At 35.6% G+C, this 19,187-nt stretch overlaps 1 protein-coding gene across 16 annotated transcripts in view; it reads right to left on the bottom strand.

Annotated features, from left to right (window-relative positions):
* Nucleotides 1-19,187, bottom strand: part of NAV3 (neuron navigator 3) — a 1,006,607-nt gene that overhangs the window by 223,993 nt on the left and 763,427 nt on the right. For all 16 annotated transcript variants that reach the window (XM_077845591.1, XM_077845595.1, XM_077845596.1 and 13 more), the window contains 2 exons: nt 12,419-12,491; nt 9,210-9,393 (listed from right to left, as the gene is read on the bottom strand). In XM_077845591.1, the coding sequence (XP_077701717.1) occupies nt 9,210-9,393; nt 12,419-12,491 (257 nt within the window). The remainder of the gene's footprint in view (nt 1-9,209; nt 9,394-12,418; nt 12,492-19,187) is intronic.

Here is a 19,187-nt window from a genome sequence, read left to right as displayed (position 1 = left end):
TTAAGGAAGACAAGGAAATTATCAGGACCAAAAATGATTCTGCTCACGCTTTCTGAGACTCAAATCCACGTTATTCTCTTTTTCCTAGTGTGATGCCATTAGCATGCTGAAAAGGGAATAATTATGGTAGGTTCACAACTTCAAAAATAACAGGATAGAGAACAAGAGACATCAATAGACAAGAGATTTCAACATACTTTGAAATACTGAAAATAAATGGAGTAGTGTTAATGGAGAACACCCAGGGAGAGAAGTTTCACCCCAGTGTACACAGGGAGGAAGGTTTCAGCTGAGAAAAAGAGGAGGGAAGCTGGGCTAAGAAATTGAAGATAAAATGAAGGGACTATAAAAAGGAGACCAATCAAATATCCATGTCAATCACTATCAATGACCACTCCGTGGCCAGATATAAACAAACCAAATGATTACCTACCCAAATAAACAAGAAGCAATTTTAACGACAATAACTGAATAATCCCAGAAAAATGATGCTGGCACAGAGGGCTTCCTAAATATCCTGGACTGCTCTCTCCAAAGCATCATCAAATGAACCCTGGCCAATTCTTAAAGTTATCTATCAGTTTATGATTGCATTCAAACAAATGATAAACTTTCAATAGACATTCAAGAAAGGCTTTGATCAGGAAAGAGTCTGTTCTGATTCTGCAGAATATATTTCTAATCACCATTATGTAAACACTCCATTGGTTTGAGCTTTTGGAATCAGTCTGTACAAAACAGAATGTAAATCACATGAACCTTAATTTTAAAAAGTGAAGATGACAGAGGTTGGAAATTGTTAGTTGATGGGGAGAAGCAGAAATGCTAAGAGCCATATTTTACAATACAGATTTTTTCTACATTTGACTAAGAAAGAAACAATGATGTTATTTCATTATATAAGGCTACAAAGTTAACCAATAAAAGAACTAAAAAGACTGAAATTTAACTATTAGTAGCACTCCTAGAAAGACCTGTCCATTCACTATTGACCACCTCTAATTCCTCTCTCCTGTTTTCCACTGAACAGAGTCTAATCAAGTTATCACAGCAACTACTCCACTGGAGTAGCTCGCATCAGAGTCTCCAGTGCTAAATCCCTGAGTCAGGTCTCAGTGCTCATCCTACTCCCATACAACATTTGATATAGCTGAGGTCCTGCAGGTAGGTAGATAATGGTTAGAAACACAACCTCTGCCTCTCTCTGCATCCCTCATAAATAAATAAATAAATAAATAAATAAATAAATAAATAAATAAATAAAATCTAAGAAAATAAATAAATAAACAAAAACCCACAAGCTCTGTAACCAGATTGCCTAGATTAAATTTGCAGATTAGTCACCATGAAATTTTGTGCAATCTAATAGGCATTTCCATTTCCAGCTGTTGTTTTGTTTTGTTTTTAATTTGAAAACTAGGATTACTAATAATACCTACATCATAGGGTTGCTCTGAGGAATGAAAGAATAAATACCTATATAAAGTACGTAGAATGGTGACTGAGGATACATATAAATTATCTTTGATCTCCCCCTTCTCCTTAGAACCCTTCCTTCACTTACTCTCCAGGCAAACAAGTTCTGGTTTTCTTCTGACTCTGCAGGCTTCCCTTTTTGAGTTTCTTCTAGAAACTCATGCTTTCACCAGTTGTCTCAACACAGGTGGGCTCCGGACCTGAGTTCTCGTCCTCTTCTCTCCATCTATACATAGGTTTTTGGTGAGTTTATCACCACTAATCTCACAGTTTTTATTATTTCTATATGCTTTTATGTCCAGATTTTTGTCTATAGACTACACCTATCTATTAAACTACAGTCTTGCAATTCCAGTTGCCTCCTTTGTATTTCCACTTGGATATACCCAGTAGACATCATAAAATTGACATATCTATAAGTAAATACCTGACCTTCTCCATACCGAACCTGTTCCTCCCACACTCTTTCCCTTTTTAGTAAATAGAAACATTATTTTTCTAATGGAGAGTCTCCTCTTTGTTTACCAATTCCATTGCAAATCTGTTGGCTAATTTTACTGACAATGCCTTCAAAATATATTTCGCGCACTCCTTCCTCTCTCTACTTCCAATATGGCACTCCAAGCTTTTCTCCATGACTCCTCGTTTTCACCTTTTCCCCCTATAATCTCTTCCCAACAGGGCAGCCAGAGTGTCCCTTTGATGTTCTAAACATGTTTATGTTCCTTCTGTGGCATATAGTAGCTTCCCATCCCTTCTGGAGTAAAATCCAATGTCCTTGTAATGGCAACAGAGTCATACTAGTGTCTCCCTGCATTTGGTCTGAATTAATTCCACTCTTCTCCTGCCTTCTTCCCTCTGGTCCATCCCAAGTGGGGTATTTCCTCTTTTTGAAATAAACCAGACAATTATAGACATTGCTGCTATAAACATTGATGTCCAAAATAGCCAAACTATGGAAAGAGCCCAGATGTCTATTGACAGGTGAATGGATAAAGAAGATGTGTGTGGTGTGCGCGCGTGCACACACACACACACGCTGGAACACTATCCATCAAAAATGAAATCTCACCATTTGCAATGATGAGGATGGAACTAGCAGCTATTATGCTAAATGAAAGAAGTTAATCAGAGAAAGACAATTATCATACGATCTCACTCATATGTGAAATTTAAGAAACAAAACAGAGGATCATAGGGGAAGAGAGGGAAAAATAGTTGAATTGGCAATTCCCAATGCCACACCACTGGGAATTGGCAGGTGGAATTTAAACCCATGCCTGTCTGACTCTAAAGTATCCAGAACTAGATAGATGCTACTTCATCTATAACAACAGAAGTCTAAGTGGTTGTCGGGCTTTTTACATAGTGAAATAAAAGCAAAGAACGCAAGCAAAGTGTATATGCTGTGTATGTATGCTTTTTTAATATTACACTTCCTAAGTCAGGCAATTAAAGAGTAGTTTCTTATTACCCTTCAATTATTTCTCTCTAGGAAAGAAAAAGTCTGGCTTTGAAAAGAATTCATAAATGTCCTTTGTGTTTTGTTTTGTTCAAAGTTTAATTGATTCAATGACTTTTTTTGAAGAGCACACTATAGGCCACAACACAGAGCTGAGTTAAGAAACTAATTGAAGCCAGGTTCATGAGGGCTTAAATTACCAGAGCCTTCCTGTCATCTTAAATTAAACTTCCTTATATACTTTGCAAGATTTATAACCCCAGGCTGAGAAGCTGTAAACCGTCCCAGTTTCTGAGTGAATCCCTCAGAAGGAAATGATGTTTCCTGGAAAAGAGAAAGGCAAATGTCCTCAATGGAAGAGGGTTCCAAGAGCAACGTGTGTGGCAGAGGTCACGAGAACCTCGGCTTGGAGCTGCGGCGGGAATAGACAAGTCACTCAAAGAACATGTGTCCACAGATTTTGCTCTTCGCCTTGCAAGTCCTATCTGAGCAAGTTCATCTAAACTGCAAGTGGACAAGCATTTGATTTTCTCCAACAAATGGAAAGCAGAAGGGCAAATGATCATCTGTGGAAATTACAATCTCTCAAATTCTCAAAATAGTTACTGTAGTTCAGAAAGACTTAACATTGCTGCCTTTCCTGATTCTATGACCTACATGATTTCTTACCTGCCTCTACTTTTATACATTTGATTTCCTTTCTTTTTTACGTGTTTTATTTGTATAAAACATAAAAATAAAATATTTGTTCGTGCAATTCAGTAATCACTATTTGTGAGTTGGTAAAGTTCACTACTTAATAACAGGAAGGAAAGCTATTTCATAATCTGGACAATAATTAAGCTAAAGGTCCACATTTTAAGGAAAAATCTCTTTCTTAAAGCTTTTAGCAAATAAAAATCATACTCTTTTACATATACCATCATGCTAACACCACCTCATATGTAACCTACCAATACCTAGGAAAAAATGAATTTTCATTATATAATTTTCTTGCACTATAATGATTTATCAGATATCTCAGGAAAATTATCCACTGATGACATGCATTTTGCTCATTGTTGGCTGTTCTCCTGTGCCAGACACTGTGTAAGATTTTGGTGAAATTAAACTTCCTGTTACCTTTCATGTCAACTAGAACTCTCACAGTCAAAACTCAACACATGGAAAAGTATGATTAGCAGAAATATCCTGAACGCCCAGGATGTATCCTGAATTTACTGACCAAATGAATTTTCTGAGTTCAAAAAAATACAGTACTCATTTCTACTTTGTTTTCTAGAATAAAAAAATACTTCCCCATCTCCTAGTTAATACTTAGAGAAAATCACTATGATATCAACTCTTACAAAAGCTTATCACTTTTTATTAAAATATTTTTCATATTTTCCCAGTTGGCTGAAGAGAAGGTCTTTAATCTAATATTTCCTTTTTTTTAAGGTGCATTTCTTTCTTTATTTCTTTTAGAGAATGTGTGCGCATGTGTACCCATGCACATACACCAGCTGATGGCAGGGGAGTGAGGGGCAGAAGGAGAGGGAGAGAGAGAATCTTAAGCAGGCGCCCAACAAGGGGCTCAACCTCACAATCATGACCTGAACAGAACTGAAGAGTCAGATGCTTAACCAACTGAGCCACTCAGTTGCCCCATCTACTATTTTCAAAATGAAAAGTAAAACCAGAAAAAATTGAGGGGCTAGTTTTTATTTATATTAAATAAATGCAAATACAATGCTTTACATTATGTAGCCCAGCAAGATCGTTACTCTTTACTCCTATGAAGTCCTTCCAAAGATCATGGATAGAGAAAATTTAATTTTTATCTTAAATGTATTCAGATTTTTGAGAACTGAAGATTCAATTAACCAAGTCTTTATCACTCCAGATATAACCAAGTAATCCCTGTGAAGGATTTAGGAAATTTTAGGAAATAAAGTTCCAGCTTTATTTTAATACAGATACTACAGTAAGTGGATAATTCCAGTAATAATAAGAAGAATCTCTACTCTAGACCATTTGGAAACTAGCTAGTTCAATATCACGACTACCCCCAAATAAAAGCATATTTAATTTTATGCTACTAATTTTATAAATATATACAATTTTGTTATGAATTACTTACAATTGTAATTGTGAATCTTCCTACTTAAAATTGGAAGCAGCTATAACATAGATTTGTTCTTAAATTATCTCATTTCAGAAACAGTTGCTGAAAACTCCTGTGTGTCAGGCTCTGTGCTTATCCCTTGGACTATACCAGTGATTAAAATATAAAAAATACTGCTGTGCTAATAGTGCTTACCTTTTAAAGGGAAATAGCAATAATGAATAATGAATATAAGTAAATTGAAATTAAAGATTGATTAAAGCTAAGAAAAAAATAAAACATATGGCAAAGTACAATGGAGAGCAGACATGGGCAGCCAGTAGTGTTAAAGGGGAGCTGTCAAGGTAAGCATCAGTGAGAAGGTAACACGTGAGCCACTGACTTGAAGCAGGTGAGAGACTTAGGCCAAACAGCTAGGAGAAAGAGTATTCCAGGCAAAGCAGGAGCATATCTCCTAAGGTGGGAGCAAGCCTGGACTATTTGAGACCGTTGCAAGGCTTTGAACAGGGAGTAGTGTGTGCTTGGTATGTTCAGAGTGTTTTATACTGTAGTGACTCAGTGAACCTAAAAAAAACCTCATGAGAACAATGCCATTTTTTATTCTCTTTTAACAAATGAGAACACTGCAGCAGTGACAGGTCAGGCAAGTTTCCTGAGACCCCACAATTAGAAAGTGGTGAAATCGGGATCTAAGTGTAGGCAGTTTGATTCTACAGGCGAACTTTAACTACACCTCTAGTTGTCACTTGAACAGGACACACACACTTGTGTGCACGCGCACACACACACGCAGGTATAATCTTATGTATGTGCACCAACATACCCACAAACGGACAGACAGAAGAGTGGAGAAAGAGCTGAGACGCCAGAAAAGGAGAGTTTGTTACCCATGTTTTATTTTTTCTCTTATGTGCTTGTTAACCTTTGGGTCAAAGTGTCTGCTTAAATGAAAGATGTTCCAAATGATTGAAAACATTTGGAGTTACTTGCAAAATACCAAAACCAAGTTAGAAATTCTTAATGCATAAAATAAATATTGTGGGAATATATACAGTTACACCAATTTATTTTAAATGAAAAGAATAAAACAAAACTCTCACTGAACTGAAACCATGTGCCCTTAAAATTTTTTATGAGTTGACAGAGAAAAATACAAGAATATTTTCTGGTAAATATCCAGAATAATATAGCAACCAATCATTTAAGCTATTTACTTGGGAAGAGCTTTAGAATTAACAGAGAAGCTTCATAAATCATGATTTATGACTCACATCTCAAGCAAATGAAGATAAATGTGTCACTGGGTTATTTTTTTCTGTGTTAATTATCTTCGTTTTACCATATAGACATAAACACCATTTCTCATGTATATCCTCACTATGGGCTTTTGGAAAATACGTTGCTTGTTGTATGTAAGGCCACAGAAATTCTAATTCATAGGCTTTTCCCTGTGCGAAATCGATATAAGTGGAAATAAGTATTGATGTTTGAAATATAATATTCTCCAAAATATATAATATATTCTATTAAAATTAAGACATGTAGCTCCTCTATATCAGCATCGTAAGTACTATACTTAGTACAGCAAGTACTCCACATTTATAAATTATGAGTCTAAAAAGTAATTAAAACCAATTAAATTTATTAGCAGAAAAAATTCTTAAGAAGTGTGTCCTAAGAACACGGATGAATAGAATACATTTCAAAACATAATTTTAATGAAAAAAATTAGATAGCTCTCCCCAAAATGGTATAAAATTACCATGCCTACTATATAGAGCTTTAATTTTTAATTAAAATATAGTTCCAGAACAGCCAGGCATATCCATCAAGAATGAGAAGAACAATCTCCCCAGAAGGGTCATAACCACTGAGAAATTCTGAGTAAGAAATTCCACATGGTAGATACAGAAATAGAACAAGGTAAAGAAAAGACAAATGATACTCCATATCACTTCCAGGGTGAACATGTTTTGTACAATACCACTTCACTTCCTATGTTTTCTCAGCTACTATTCTTGCTGCTTATCCATTCAAATAACTTAAACCAAACTCTAGGAAATATTATTTTTGGCAGTTTTCAAAATCTAGATCTCTTTCTACTAATCATCCCCTTCAAAATAATAATACATAATAAAAAAGATATTTCCTTATCCCCCCTTCTCTATTCTTAAGGAAATCCAAAGAACTTACCCTATAGAGAATTTGTTTTCACTTTGACTTTTATACGATTTCACTTATGTCACAAAAAGCAAGGATGAGCTTAAAGAATAGAATTGTATCTGCATTGTCGAGTGATGAGAAATATCTTTTACCACTCCATGACCTATGTAGTATACTCTATATTTTTGGCTAAAATTACAATTTTTCTTTATTGGCTCAATAATTCGTGAGCCAAATCTTCCAAAGCAAGTAGAGTTTACTTGGCCATATAGAGAAAAGAAGTACTGCTTACTGGGAAGAAAGGGCTGGTTGGCAGGTGAAAGAGAAGAGGATTTCTGAACTGTTGAATATTTGACAATAAGTTGAGGGGTGGTACGTGAATGTAATTTGGAATTTTACTCTAACTTTTTGAGTCAATACTAAATACCAAAAACAAACTCAGGGTAAACTGAGTGTTACTAGGTCTCAGATTTGCCTTGTAAGATGGAAAAGTTAAATATTTACATCTGTGTGATATGTGTGTATACTCTTAAAGATGATGACTCTTTTCATATTGGACATTCTTCCTCCGAAGGGCAAACAATCAGCTATTTACGCAATAGACCCAGTGACCCGATATCCTGGTCGTTGGTGAGTAACAAATGAGCAGTATGCATGAAGTTTGTCTACTTAGTTTCATGCTGTGGTCATTTTTTGATGTGTCGACTTAGCTAGGCCTATTCAGGGCCACTTGTTCAATCAGACACTGACCTAGATGCTGCTGTTGAAAGTGTTTCGTGGCTGCGGTTAAAGTCTAGAACAGCTAACTTTAAGGGAGATTCTCTTAGATACACTGGGTCTATGTGATTCCCCACTTGAAAGATCTCAAAGGCAGGATGGAGGCTTCCTTCAGAGAAGAAATTGTACCTGTATATACAAGTTTGGGTTCATGCTGAGAGAGTTTCAGCCTGTCCTTCCTGCGGGGCTGCCCTGAGGATTTCAGACTTGCCTCCCTAGCCCCCACCATTGTGTAAACCAATTCTTCACAATCAGTCTCTTCATCCCTTACTGCTTCTGCTTCTCCGGTCGAGCCCTGACTGATAACCATTCCAAATTGGAAAACAGCGCTAATGGACGAGGGAAGAAAGTGGCCATGACGTGTCAGCACCCCATCCCAGGCTGTGCCTACAATGCACTAATAGATGAACACACACATGTGTGTTTATAAATACACACATACAATCACATATTGAAAACAGTATGTCCCCAAACACTCAAACCCCTATGTTTGACAGACCCGAAATTTTTGACAGATTCAATGAATCGAATCGTAAACCTTAATAAAAGAGAACTAACTACCCACTTGGAGACGAGGACTCTAGCACATTGTAAATAATAATTTGCGGAAGGAGGACTCTAGCACATTGTAAATAATAATAATTTGTAAGTAATAATTTCTGGCCTGGTCCGTGCGCTCTGCCCTGACGCCGATGGAGCCCTTCACCTCCAAATGCAGACACAGGGTGCCCTTTGACCCAATGGCAGCCAGGCTGCTCCACGGGCCTCACCCTGTGTTAGCAAGGATCCCCCTCCTCAGCATCTGCCCTAGTGACTTCCCATCCATGGACCCCACTCTGCTTCTTGGCAGCAGCCAGGCTGTCTCTGCTGGATTCTCTCTCCCCTGTTGCAATAGTCGTGAATAAGTATTTCACTTTCATTAAAAAAAAAAAAAAAAGTGCCTCATCACTTACAGAAAAAGACACTTCACACACTTTGATACAAACCACACTCAACTTTGGAAAACACACAGAGACATTTCACCTAAACTTAATAAATGTTGCTCATCCAACCACGAGAAAAGTGGTTTTTAACTTCTACAACACCGGTCAAGTAACATCGGAACACTGATGCAATGACATAAATATGTTTTTGCAAACTCACAAACAATAGCTTGTTAAAAAAAAAAAAAATTGTAACTAGACAGGTTAAGTCTAAACACACGCCCTGCTTCCCCTTCCTTACCTGGACTGCATATCTTGTTGGGCTTTGGCCTGACTCGCTTCTGCCTGAGAGGAGGCCTGGCTGACTCGCTGCTGAAGTTCGGCCAAGGACTGGTAATACTGCTGCTGATGGTGCTGTTGCTGCTTGTAGCGAGACAAACTGAAAAACAGCCCTAGAATGGCTTTTAAGTTTCCATTTCTTATTTCTGTATCAAAGGGAAAATATAAAAACAGGAACAGATGAAATGAATGCGGTTTTCCTTTTTATTTTATTTTATTTTTTTTACAAATGCAATTCGAGTTGCCATGCTCTTAGAGGAAATCTGTGAAGACAGAAAGGCAACTCGATGTATCAGTCACAGATTGGAGCAAACCTGAATTTCTGAAACATGATAACGTTTCCAAGTGAAGCTTCAGGGACAGAGGATGGAATGAGAGGCCCAGTGAACAAAACTTGTAGGAGCCATGCTCTTTGCTGATCTTAAAATACAGTTTTCCTAGAGTTTGCTTCTTCTTGGAAACGGATGGGCTCTGTGTCTTGTGCGAATCATTTGATGCAGCATTCTGCTTCCCTCACAAATACACATCTGGTATCAACTTAGTGATGGCTAGGAACTGGAGAAAAAACGCCACTTAATGTTGGTTGTCCTGTATTAAAAATAAGGATGGTGTGGCTGCACCTTATAGTGGCAACGGGATTTATAATAGTTCTCCTAAATCACCTAGTAATTGCTTTATTAAAGTGTTTATTTATTTAAAGAGAAAAATGGGAGCTTTAAAATTAAAACTTACAATGTCTACTTTTGGGAGATTATATACATAGTCATATAAAAAAATAATGTATGTCCTCCTCCGATCTTTCTTTTTCTTCTTTCTTTCTTTCTTTCTTTCTTTCTTTCTTTCTTTCTTTCTTCTTTCTTTCTTTCTTTCTTTCTTTCTTTCTTTCTTTCTTTCTTTCCTTCCTTTTCTTTCTTTTCTTCTTTTTTAACATTACATATTAATAAATAATAAAGATCAGCTTATTCATGACTTTAGATAATATAATTGAATAGACATAAATGTAAATCCTAGGTTTAATACACGGAGCTCCTAAATTGTTCTAATACTGAACAAAAATTAAACACCCAAAGTAAGTTACAATCTGAACCTAGCTTTCTTTCTCTTGTAGTTCTAATTTAAAAATTAGGAGAAGAGATGAAGTAAAGCTGGAAATAAATCTATATGAAACCTATAATCATATTCTAAATAAAACGTGCTATTGGCAATAAAATACATCCACCTGGGGATCTCTGGGTGGCTCAGCCGCTTAGCACCTGCCTTCGGACCAGGACGTGATCCTGGAGACCCGGGATCGAGTCCCACATCAGGCTTTCTGCATGGAACCTGCTTCTCTCTCTGCCTGTGTCTCTGCCTCTCTCTCTCTCTCTCTCTGTGTGTGTGCGTGTGTCTTTCATGAATAAATAAAATCTTAAAAAAAAATACATCCACCGGTAAGGTCAAAATTTTGTCTCCCTTTTAAAGTTTAGGAACATTAGCAAACTATTTGGATTTCTTGCTCTCTGATGGTTTATAAATGTCACAGAAAGTATGCAGTGGAATTATTCATTTAAAATAAGAATGAGAGGAGCACCTGGGTGGCTCAGTCAGTTAAGCACCTGCCTTCAGCCCAGGTCCTGATCCAGCCCATGTAGCCTCCTTGCTCAGTGAGGAGTCAGCTTCTCCCTGTATTTCTCTGCTCCTCCCCCTACTCATGCTCTCTCACTCACTCACTCTCTCTCAAACAAATAAAATCTTTAAAAAAATGAAATGAGAACATGACGGTCCCCCCCAAACCTTCTCACAGTTGCATAATATAGAAGAGTTAGTCTGATCAATAGGAGGCTACCGTAAGAGTATTTATGTTCTCATTAAAACTAGATGATCTTAAAGGTTTTAAAATTCCTTGTTTTATTATATGCATATTTTATTTATTTAGCAAATCATTTTGAGCATTCATATATTTTTAGAAGATAAGTGAAAATCAATGTGTTTCTTCTGTTACTAAAGGATGTCATATGAGAAGGCAGAGACATAAGATGAACAAATGGTAACATTCTAACCCACTTTCCACCACTGAAAAAAGTAAAATATTTTCCTGGGGAGTTTTATCACCTTTTTTTCTAAGGTAAAAACCAGCAGTTAGGTTTGAACCTTAGCTTTTTGGCCATTAAATGTGTAACTTAGTATTACACAACATATCACATAAATGTAAAAGACAAAGGAAATTTAAAACAAGAAAAAAAGAAAATAGAAGAAAACTTGGGAAAACTCAATAATTCTATTAAATATTCATTGTATTTCAGAAACCACATAATTCCTTTTTCCAATGACAGCAAAATTTTAAAACTTTAGATCTAATATTTCTAGTGTGTGTGTGGGAAAAAGCTATTCAGAGCAAATGACAAAAGTAGAAACATTAACCAATCTAAATTATCAAAGTATATACCAGTATTTAGCAGAATTTTTAAATGCACAATATTCTAATAAAATGGTGATTATTAGTGCAGATCTCAAAGGTCTTGTTATTTCATAACCTTAGCAACTAGATTTTGTTAGAGTACTTGAAAAGTTTTCCTAAAAATATATGTGAAAGAAAAAGATTCAGAAAAAAAAAAAATGACAGAACAAGTTCAGCTTTTTTCCACTTTTCTATATTTTGATTTTAGTGATGATCTTTTAAACCTTTAATGACTTAAAGCTTTTACATATGACAGTCATTAAATACTGTTAGTACTAATTATTTAAGAACTCATGATGTTTTATTTAAACTTACCAAATATTTCAACAAGACTAATTTGATATTATTGATAAAGTGATATTTGCAAATTAATTATATTATTTTTACCTGAATTTAGGTTCATCTATGATCTAGCATTATCTATATATCCATCCATCCCTCTCCTTAAGACTAAAAATACTATATACACTGGTAATAACATAAAAGTGTTTTGTGAACTTACTCCTCTCTTACACAGTCAAGAAAATAACACTTTTGGCAAAATATGGAACATATAAATAATTAAAGCATACATTAATAACCATTACATTTATGTCTCTATACTTTTGGAATTGTACTGATTTCCTTCACATATCAAGGAGCTAGGTACTCCCACTTTACATTTCTTGCAATACAAAAACATTTCTTTTTTTTAAGAGTTGGGTGATATTGGTGACAACTGTGCCTTTTCTTACCTTCAGCAGATAGACCTTGAACATTTACTCCTCTGGCTGCTAGAAAACTAAGGCAGACATCAACATTTTCAATCTGTAACATGAAAAAGCAGTGAAAAAGCAACTTAGCGGGTTATTTTTAAATAAACAAATGAGCTAAAATGAAACCAGAGGGCAAGATAAAGAAAGAATGAATACTTTACATTCATTTCATTCTAGAGATCTTTACCAGAGTTTAGCTAGAATTATTTTGGCTAATTGTAGAACGAATATAAAGCTTGCATTGTCCAGTTTGGTATTCACAAACAATTCATAAAGGCCTGATCAAGAATGGCATTCTCACAGATTAGCAACCCACCTACTTAACATAAAACTGGATTTTGTGCTTCACAACTAAGACTCAATGAAAGCATCCATACAGGAGACTGTTGCTTAATGCAAGTTGTAGGGTGTGGGTAAATGGGATTCAGCCAGTGACATTAGGTCATTATGTCAGAAGGGATGACATAGAATGAAATAAATAAAGCATATTTACATCTTAAACCATAACCTAGTCTTTATTTTAAAAACTGTATTTGTATTTCTATCATTTGATAGAATGATCATTTCTAGATCATTTGATTTAGAGTCTATAGTTGTATATTTCTCTGATTAAATATAGGTATTTGTAATTTAAAATTGTGATGCCATGGCTTTTAAACAGTTAGTTTTGATATCAACACCAGTTTGTAACCACTTAGAGTGATAGGTAAAAACAAAACAAAAAGGGCAGCCTGGGTGGCTCAGCAGTTTAGTGCAGCCTTCAACCCAGGGTGTGATCCTGGAGACCTGAGATCAAGTCCTGCATCGGGCTCCCTGCACGGAGCCTGCTTCTCCCTCTGCCTCTGTCTCCGCCTCTCTCTCTCTCTCTCTCTGTGTCTCTCATGAATAAATAAATAAACCTTTAAAAAAAAAAAGCCTTAAATGATTGATTTATGTTAATTCACTGGTTGATCTCCATATTGATCATGGTGCTAGACAGCAAAGTTAAACAGCTAAGACTTTTTAAAAAGGATGTAGGAAACTAGAAAGTGCTAGTTCTTTATGAGTCATCTCCCTGGATTGTTCTGGTATTCCATAAATCTTGAAATTTTAAAGTAGATAGAAGACTTAAAGTTAATACTTGGCAAGGTATTGTTTTCTGTCTTCTTAAATTCCCATCCAAAGCTATGTATAAGGACACACAAAGTTCTGCCAATGTCCTCTCTAGCTTAGCTTTACAGCAAAGGTCAAAATGTCTCTTAAAGAAAATAAAAAGATAAAGAATCTGTCCTTATAAAATGAACAACTATTTACAATCATTTTTAATGTAATTTTATGCAAAACTAAGTTCATATTCAATGAGATGTTCTTTGCTTAAAAACGAGATATATGTACTTGCTTTAAGAAAAATGATTTTTATTAATTTATTTAAAAATAAGCGTTAAAAAAGTAAGCTTTACCGAAATTATTCTACTGAAAACAACGGATTTGAAGTCACTGAATACAATATGACCAAAGAGATCTTGCTTTGCCCATGAGCATCTGAATCTCCAATAAGGCCATGGAGTTAAAAATATCTTTTAAATCCTTTCCTTTCTTTACATTTCACTTCGCTACTAGAAAATGAGATTGTATAAGGAAGGAAATCAGGAGGAAAGAAAAGAAACGGACAAAACAGGATGTTCTACTGTATTCATCTAAAATGTTCTTTTAAACTTTTCTTTTTTAGGACCATTGAAAGTAGTAAAAGAAACACCAAACAATTATTGTGGTCCAATACTAAGAGAATTGAATTGAATATTTTTAAATGTTGGTCATAATAGTCTGATGTTGTCAATTTCCTATCCATTATGTATTGTTTACAGAAAATAAGATTATTCCTGGTCCAAACATATGTTATTTACAGCAAAATGTTCACCGGCTATTATTGCCTAAATTTTAGCTACTTTTATTATACATGAACAGATTAATTCACTATAAGACCCACAAAAGGTTAATAAATAGCATCCATAATAGGATTGCTAGATAGTTTTTTTGGTTACCATTTAAAAAATAAACTGGTGCCTGGAGTGGGTATTCAAGACAAAGAACTCTCTCAGCATGCCCCAAACATTTGAAAGGGAAATTAACAGGGCCCTAATAGAGCAGAGAAAAAAATACTCTCTCTCTTCCCTCCCTTATTCTCTCCCTCTCCCCTTTTCCCCCTTTTCTACCCTCTTTCTCTCTCTCTCTCTCTCTCTCTCCCCCACACACCCCTCTACTCCTTTCCATAAGTATACGGAGTGGGAGAGAGGGAGAGAAAGGAAGAGGGAGAGAGAGAGAGAGAAAGAGGGAGAGAGAGAAAGAGAGGAAGAAGGAGACAGAGAAGGAGGGAGAAGGGAGGGAGAGGGAGGGAGAGAAGAGAGGAAGAGGGAAGGAGAGAAGAGAGGGAGAGAGAGAGAGGGAGAAAGAAGGAGAGAGAGATATCATTTGATTTAGAGTCTGTAGGGTCAATTTTCATTGGGATTTTAAAAATTATGCTACTTCTCTGTGCCTGGCTCCAGATAATAAACATCAAGAACTCTTTGGGTTGGGACTAAACTTCAGCTGATTTCAAATGTTAACTGCTGGTGTCAGTCTACCTTCCTCTTCCTCCTTAAAGATGAAGCAACTGACTTTCAGAGAAGATCTCATATAATGATGAGCAAAAGAATACAACAAAAGAGTATATCCTCTTTTATCCCCAATATCCATGAAATTCAAGAGGTCCAAGAGCAAACACTGAAAATAGAACAGTGATGAACATTGGAAGGGACTGGTAATCGAAACTCATATGGGGGGAGCAGGCACACTGGAAGTGACCTTTGTTTGGACCTGAGTGTGACTACACAGGTATATACATATTAAAAAATCAATCAGCTATATACTTAAGACTGGAGTACATTATACACTTTCTACGTTTGTTTGTTTTAATTCCCAGTAGAGTACCTTATGTATGTTTTACTTCAATTAAAAATAAAAATAAAATGAAGAGCCCTCTGTCTTACTGAAAAGAAAGGCAGACAAGGACAGAAGTACAGAAACTTGATGGGTGACTTTTGCCAGTAATTAAGGGAATGATGATGGTGTTTCAGACAACAGTGGGGGCAGTGAAGGTGATCCAGACTCTGGGTATAAGTTGAAGAAAATTAGTGGGAAGCTATGGCATACAAGAAAGTGAGGAGTCAAGGATGACCATAATACTACATAATGCATGCATTTTACATTTTATGCCTGTGGTATTTTACATACATATCCTCTTATGGCAGTAATATAGAGATATTAACTCTCAGTTCTGTGGGCACTACACTTCTCATATAGCTCAAGTAATAGTCACGTCCATAGCGTGTGACAGTCACTCCCAGGACTTTCACTTGCCTACTATTATGTCACGCACAATTTGCTGGGTCTATTTGTGGCTTACATTTTACTGGCCCAGAGCACCTACTTTGCCTCTCTTTACCTGTTAAATTTAAGCATGGCTACACAAAATATATAAAAATTGACTTTGTAATGAAAATAAAACTGGAAATCTCTAAGTTCTAAATCCACTCAATCACATCCAGTTTCTAAGTTCTAAATCCAGTCAATAACATCTAGTCAGAATTTTCAAAATGTTTGGTACAGTGAGCTTTGAGGCTTTTGGATTCTATGAAAATATCTAATGTTAACACAATGCCTAAGAAAAAGACAATTTTGCTTGAATAAATAGGAAAGTGGACCATTGTGTGTGTTTTCCCTATCAAAGACACAAATTCAATAGCAGTTGATTCATATTTTTGTACCTCAGTAGTTCATATTTGTATAATTAATAGTAGTATTTTGAAGCATCACCATTTAATTTTATGTTTTATAAAATCCAATCCTTCAATTATTCATTCATTAAGCATTTATCAAATTTATTTTATTCATGGAATTCTGCTCAGGGCTGCATATATAAATTTCAAGACATAGCCATTATCCTCATATTTTCTAAAGAGCATTGACTCATTTCCAATATTTTCTACACTCCCATGAATAATGAAAGGCATTTTTCAAAACCAATTTCATTGATTGTCTAATTTCATAATTGTACATTTATCCTGATCCTTATGAACTCACTAAATATAATCATGTATACTGTTAAATCACAAATTGGGTTTTAAATGAGGGAAATGTGTTTTTATTATCTTCACTTATGAAACTCAAGACAGTCATCAGTGTATTTGTGCCTTCAAAGTTTTTTAAACTTGAGAGTCAGTATGTATTCTCAACATATTAACATATTTAGAAGATAAACTGGAAATACTTGTATTTATTTACTTCATTGTTGAATAAAGTATTCTGAAAAATGTAGAATTTTTAATTAGCACAGTTTTTATTGAATTCACACTTTAAGCTGCATGTTTTATGACATTTACCTTTTAGTATTTTTACTAAATACAGTTCTAAAACTGGTATTACCTGTTTTAGAAATTGTGACTTGAGGCATCTTTCACAGTATTAACAAAGTTATAGCTTGTCCATTCACATGGACAAGAAACATTCACAAGAAACAAGCTTGTTTCTTTCACTTTTACTTATGGATAATTAATGAGAACTACATTTAGGTCCTAAATATCTGGGTATGATTAATATCAACCTTATAGTTTGTAATTCCATTTACATCATGGCACCAAGACCTAACAACGAATGATAAATTCACTCAGCAAGAACTGACTGTTTATTACATGCAAAGAGCTCTGCTAGACAGTGAAGGGATATAAAAATGAATTATACAGTCTTTGCCTTTGTGAGCTTGCAAAATAGCTGGAGACAAAAAAAAAGACTGATAAATCACCCTAACACAAGGCATAATATGATAAATTCTAAAAAAAAATATAAACAATACTCTACGGCAGTAGAGAGAATGGACTTATCAATTTTCACTACACAGCTGGGAAAAGCTTCAGAGAAGAATCAGTCAAACTTGAAGTCTAAGTCTGACTTTGATACGGTAGACAAGTGTCAGAAGGAAGGCTAGGCATGCCCATCAGAGCAACCAAGAGCAAAATTGTTAATAAAGATGTTTGAGAGTAGATCATGCCAGGCTTCACTTTCTACAGTTATGCTGACAGAGCTGAATTTGACCTAGAATTGAAAAGCATTTGTTGTCACTTGGATTCTGAAAACACTGCAATAGAAAATGTTAAATAATTGTACACCAGGTAGCAGATACAATACTTCAGAGTCTGAGTTCTCTCTACAGATGCAATGCATCCGGTTAAGGCATGCCTGGAGTGCTAGATAATGCTGTTATGAATCATACAAACAGAATGTCTAGAAGAATATAAGCCGAATTTAACTTTTGTTATCTCTGGATGATAGATTCTCTTGTGACTTGTGCTATTTTTGATTAACTACATGTCCTACTTTTTCATTATAAATGTGTACTGGTAGTGTCACTATATAAACTAATTAAACAAATGTGATTTCAACGAAAAAATCGGTAAAATTATTCAGTTTGAGTGAACTCCCATCCTTCATGGGATTCAAATAATAATTTAAATTTTAGCCAAAGATTTTAATCAGATATACATTCGTCTGAAGACCTTTAAAAAATGCAGTAGTATTTTTGCATTGATTAAAATTCTTAATTTTGTTTGCATTCACTCATTCAACAATTAGTTGTTCGTTGAACATGTCCAAGTCCTTAAAAATATATAGTTTTATAGGACAGAGAGATATTTCCAATGTAGTGCAAGAAATGCTATGGTCAGAGAAACACAGACTCCTGGAGAAGCATGCAGAAGCCTATTCTGGACTAGAGGTCAAGTACTAGGAAATGAGAAAGTTATTAGTAACCAAGACTTACTTAACACAGTTACAAAGATATTTTCATCTGAGATTGCCATTACTATACCTTTTTACAATGAGAAAGATGTTGCTCAGAAAATTAAACTGACACACTCAGAGATCACACAGAGAGAATGTATCAAAACCAGAGCCTATGTCATTAATCCCCACATTTTTCTCGTTAAAAAGAAGTCTGAGCTAGTCCCTGAAAGGTTAGGAAGAGTTAACCAAATTAGAGGATGTGCCGTGAGGTGAATCCGAGGGAGGAGCACGATGTCAACTGGTCATGGTTGAAAAACATCGTCTAAGTTAAGTGAGTGGCAAAGAATTCAGAATAGCAGGAAATGTGAGGGTGAACTGCACCTAAATCTTTCTTCATAACTTCACTGTTTACCAAATGTGACAAAAGCCTACTCCAAAAGCTGATAACCTTCGATCAGTTTCATGACCAAAAGTAGGAGAAGAGATCACCAGACTGGACTCCAGGGACAAGAACCTTGAAATCTGGAGAATCTAGTGGCAGGAGACAGGGTCACAGAACCTGATGATGGGCAGAGGCTAGCTTGGGAATATGCCGCAGGCCGGTAGGAGTCTGGCTTGGTCTCAAAGCTCAGGGAGCTAGTGTTTTGTGTAAAAGAAATAATCAGTGCTGCTTTGAAGATATCTATTTCATATGATCACACAGTACATACAACGGATTTACTAATAAATTTCACACCTCAATTTCCAATCATACCATCTGCAATGCTCTCTGGTTTTTCAAAATTCTACTTTAGTGTATTTCACTTAACAATGTCATTTTTAACACATTATCTTCACAACATAGTAGGTGAACAAGTTGTATTCAGAAAAACCCTACGCTACGTGTCAAGAATGGAAGCAGGGAAAATGCCTTGGAAGCTACTTTTTCTTCCACCTGTCAACAACCTAGCACGGT

This window comes from Canis aureus, chromosome 13 (genome assembly GCF_053574225.1).
Source record: "Canis aureus isolate CA01 chromosome 13, VMU_Caureus_v.1.0, whole genome shotgun sequence".
Taxonomy (NCBI): Eukaryota; Metazoa; Chordata; class Mammalia; order Carnivora; family Canidae; genus Canis; species Canis aureus.
This window is presented reverse-complemented; position numbering and strand designations above follow the sequence as displayed.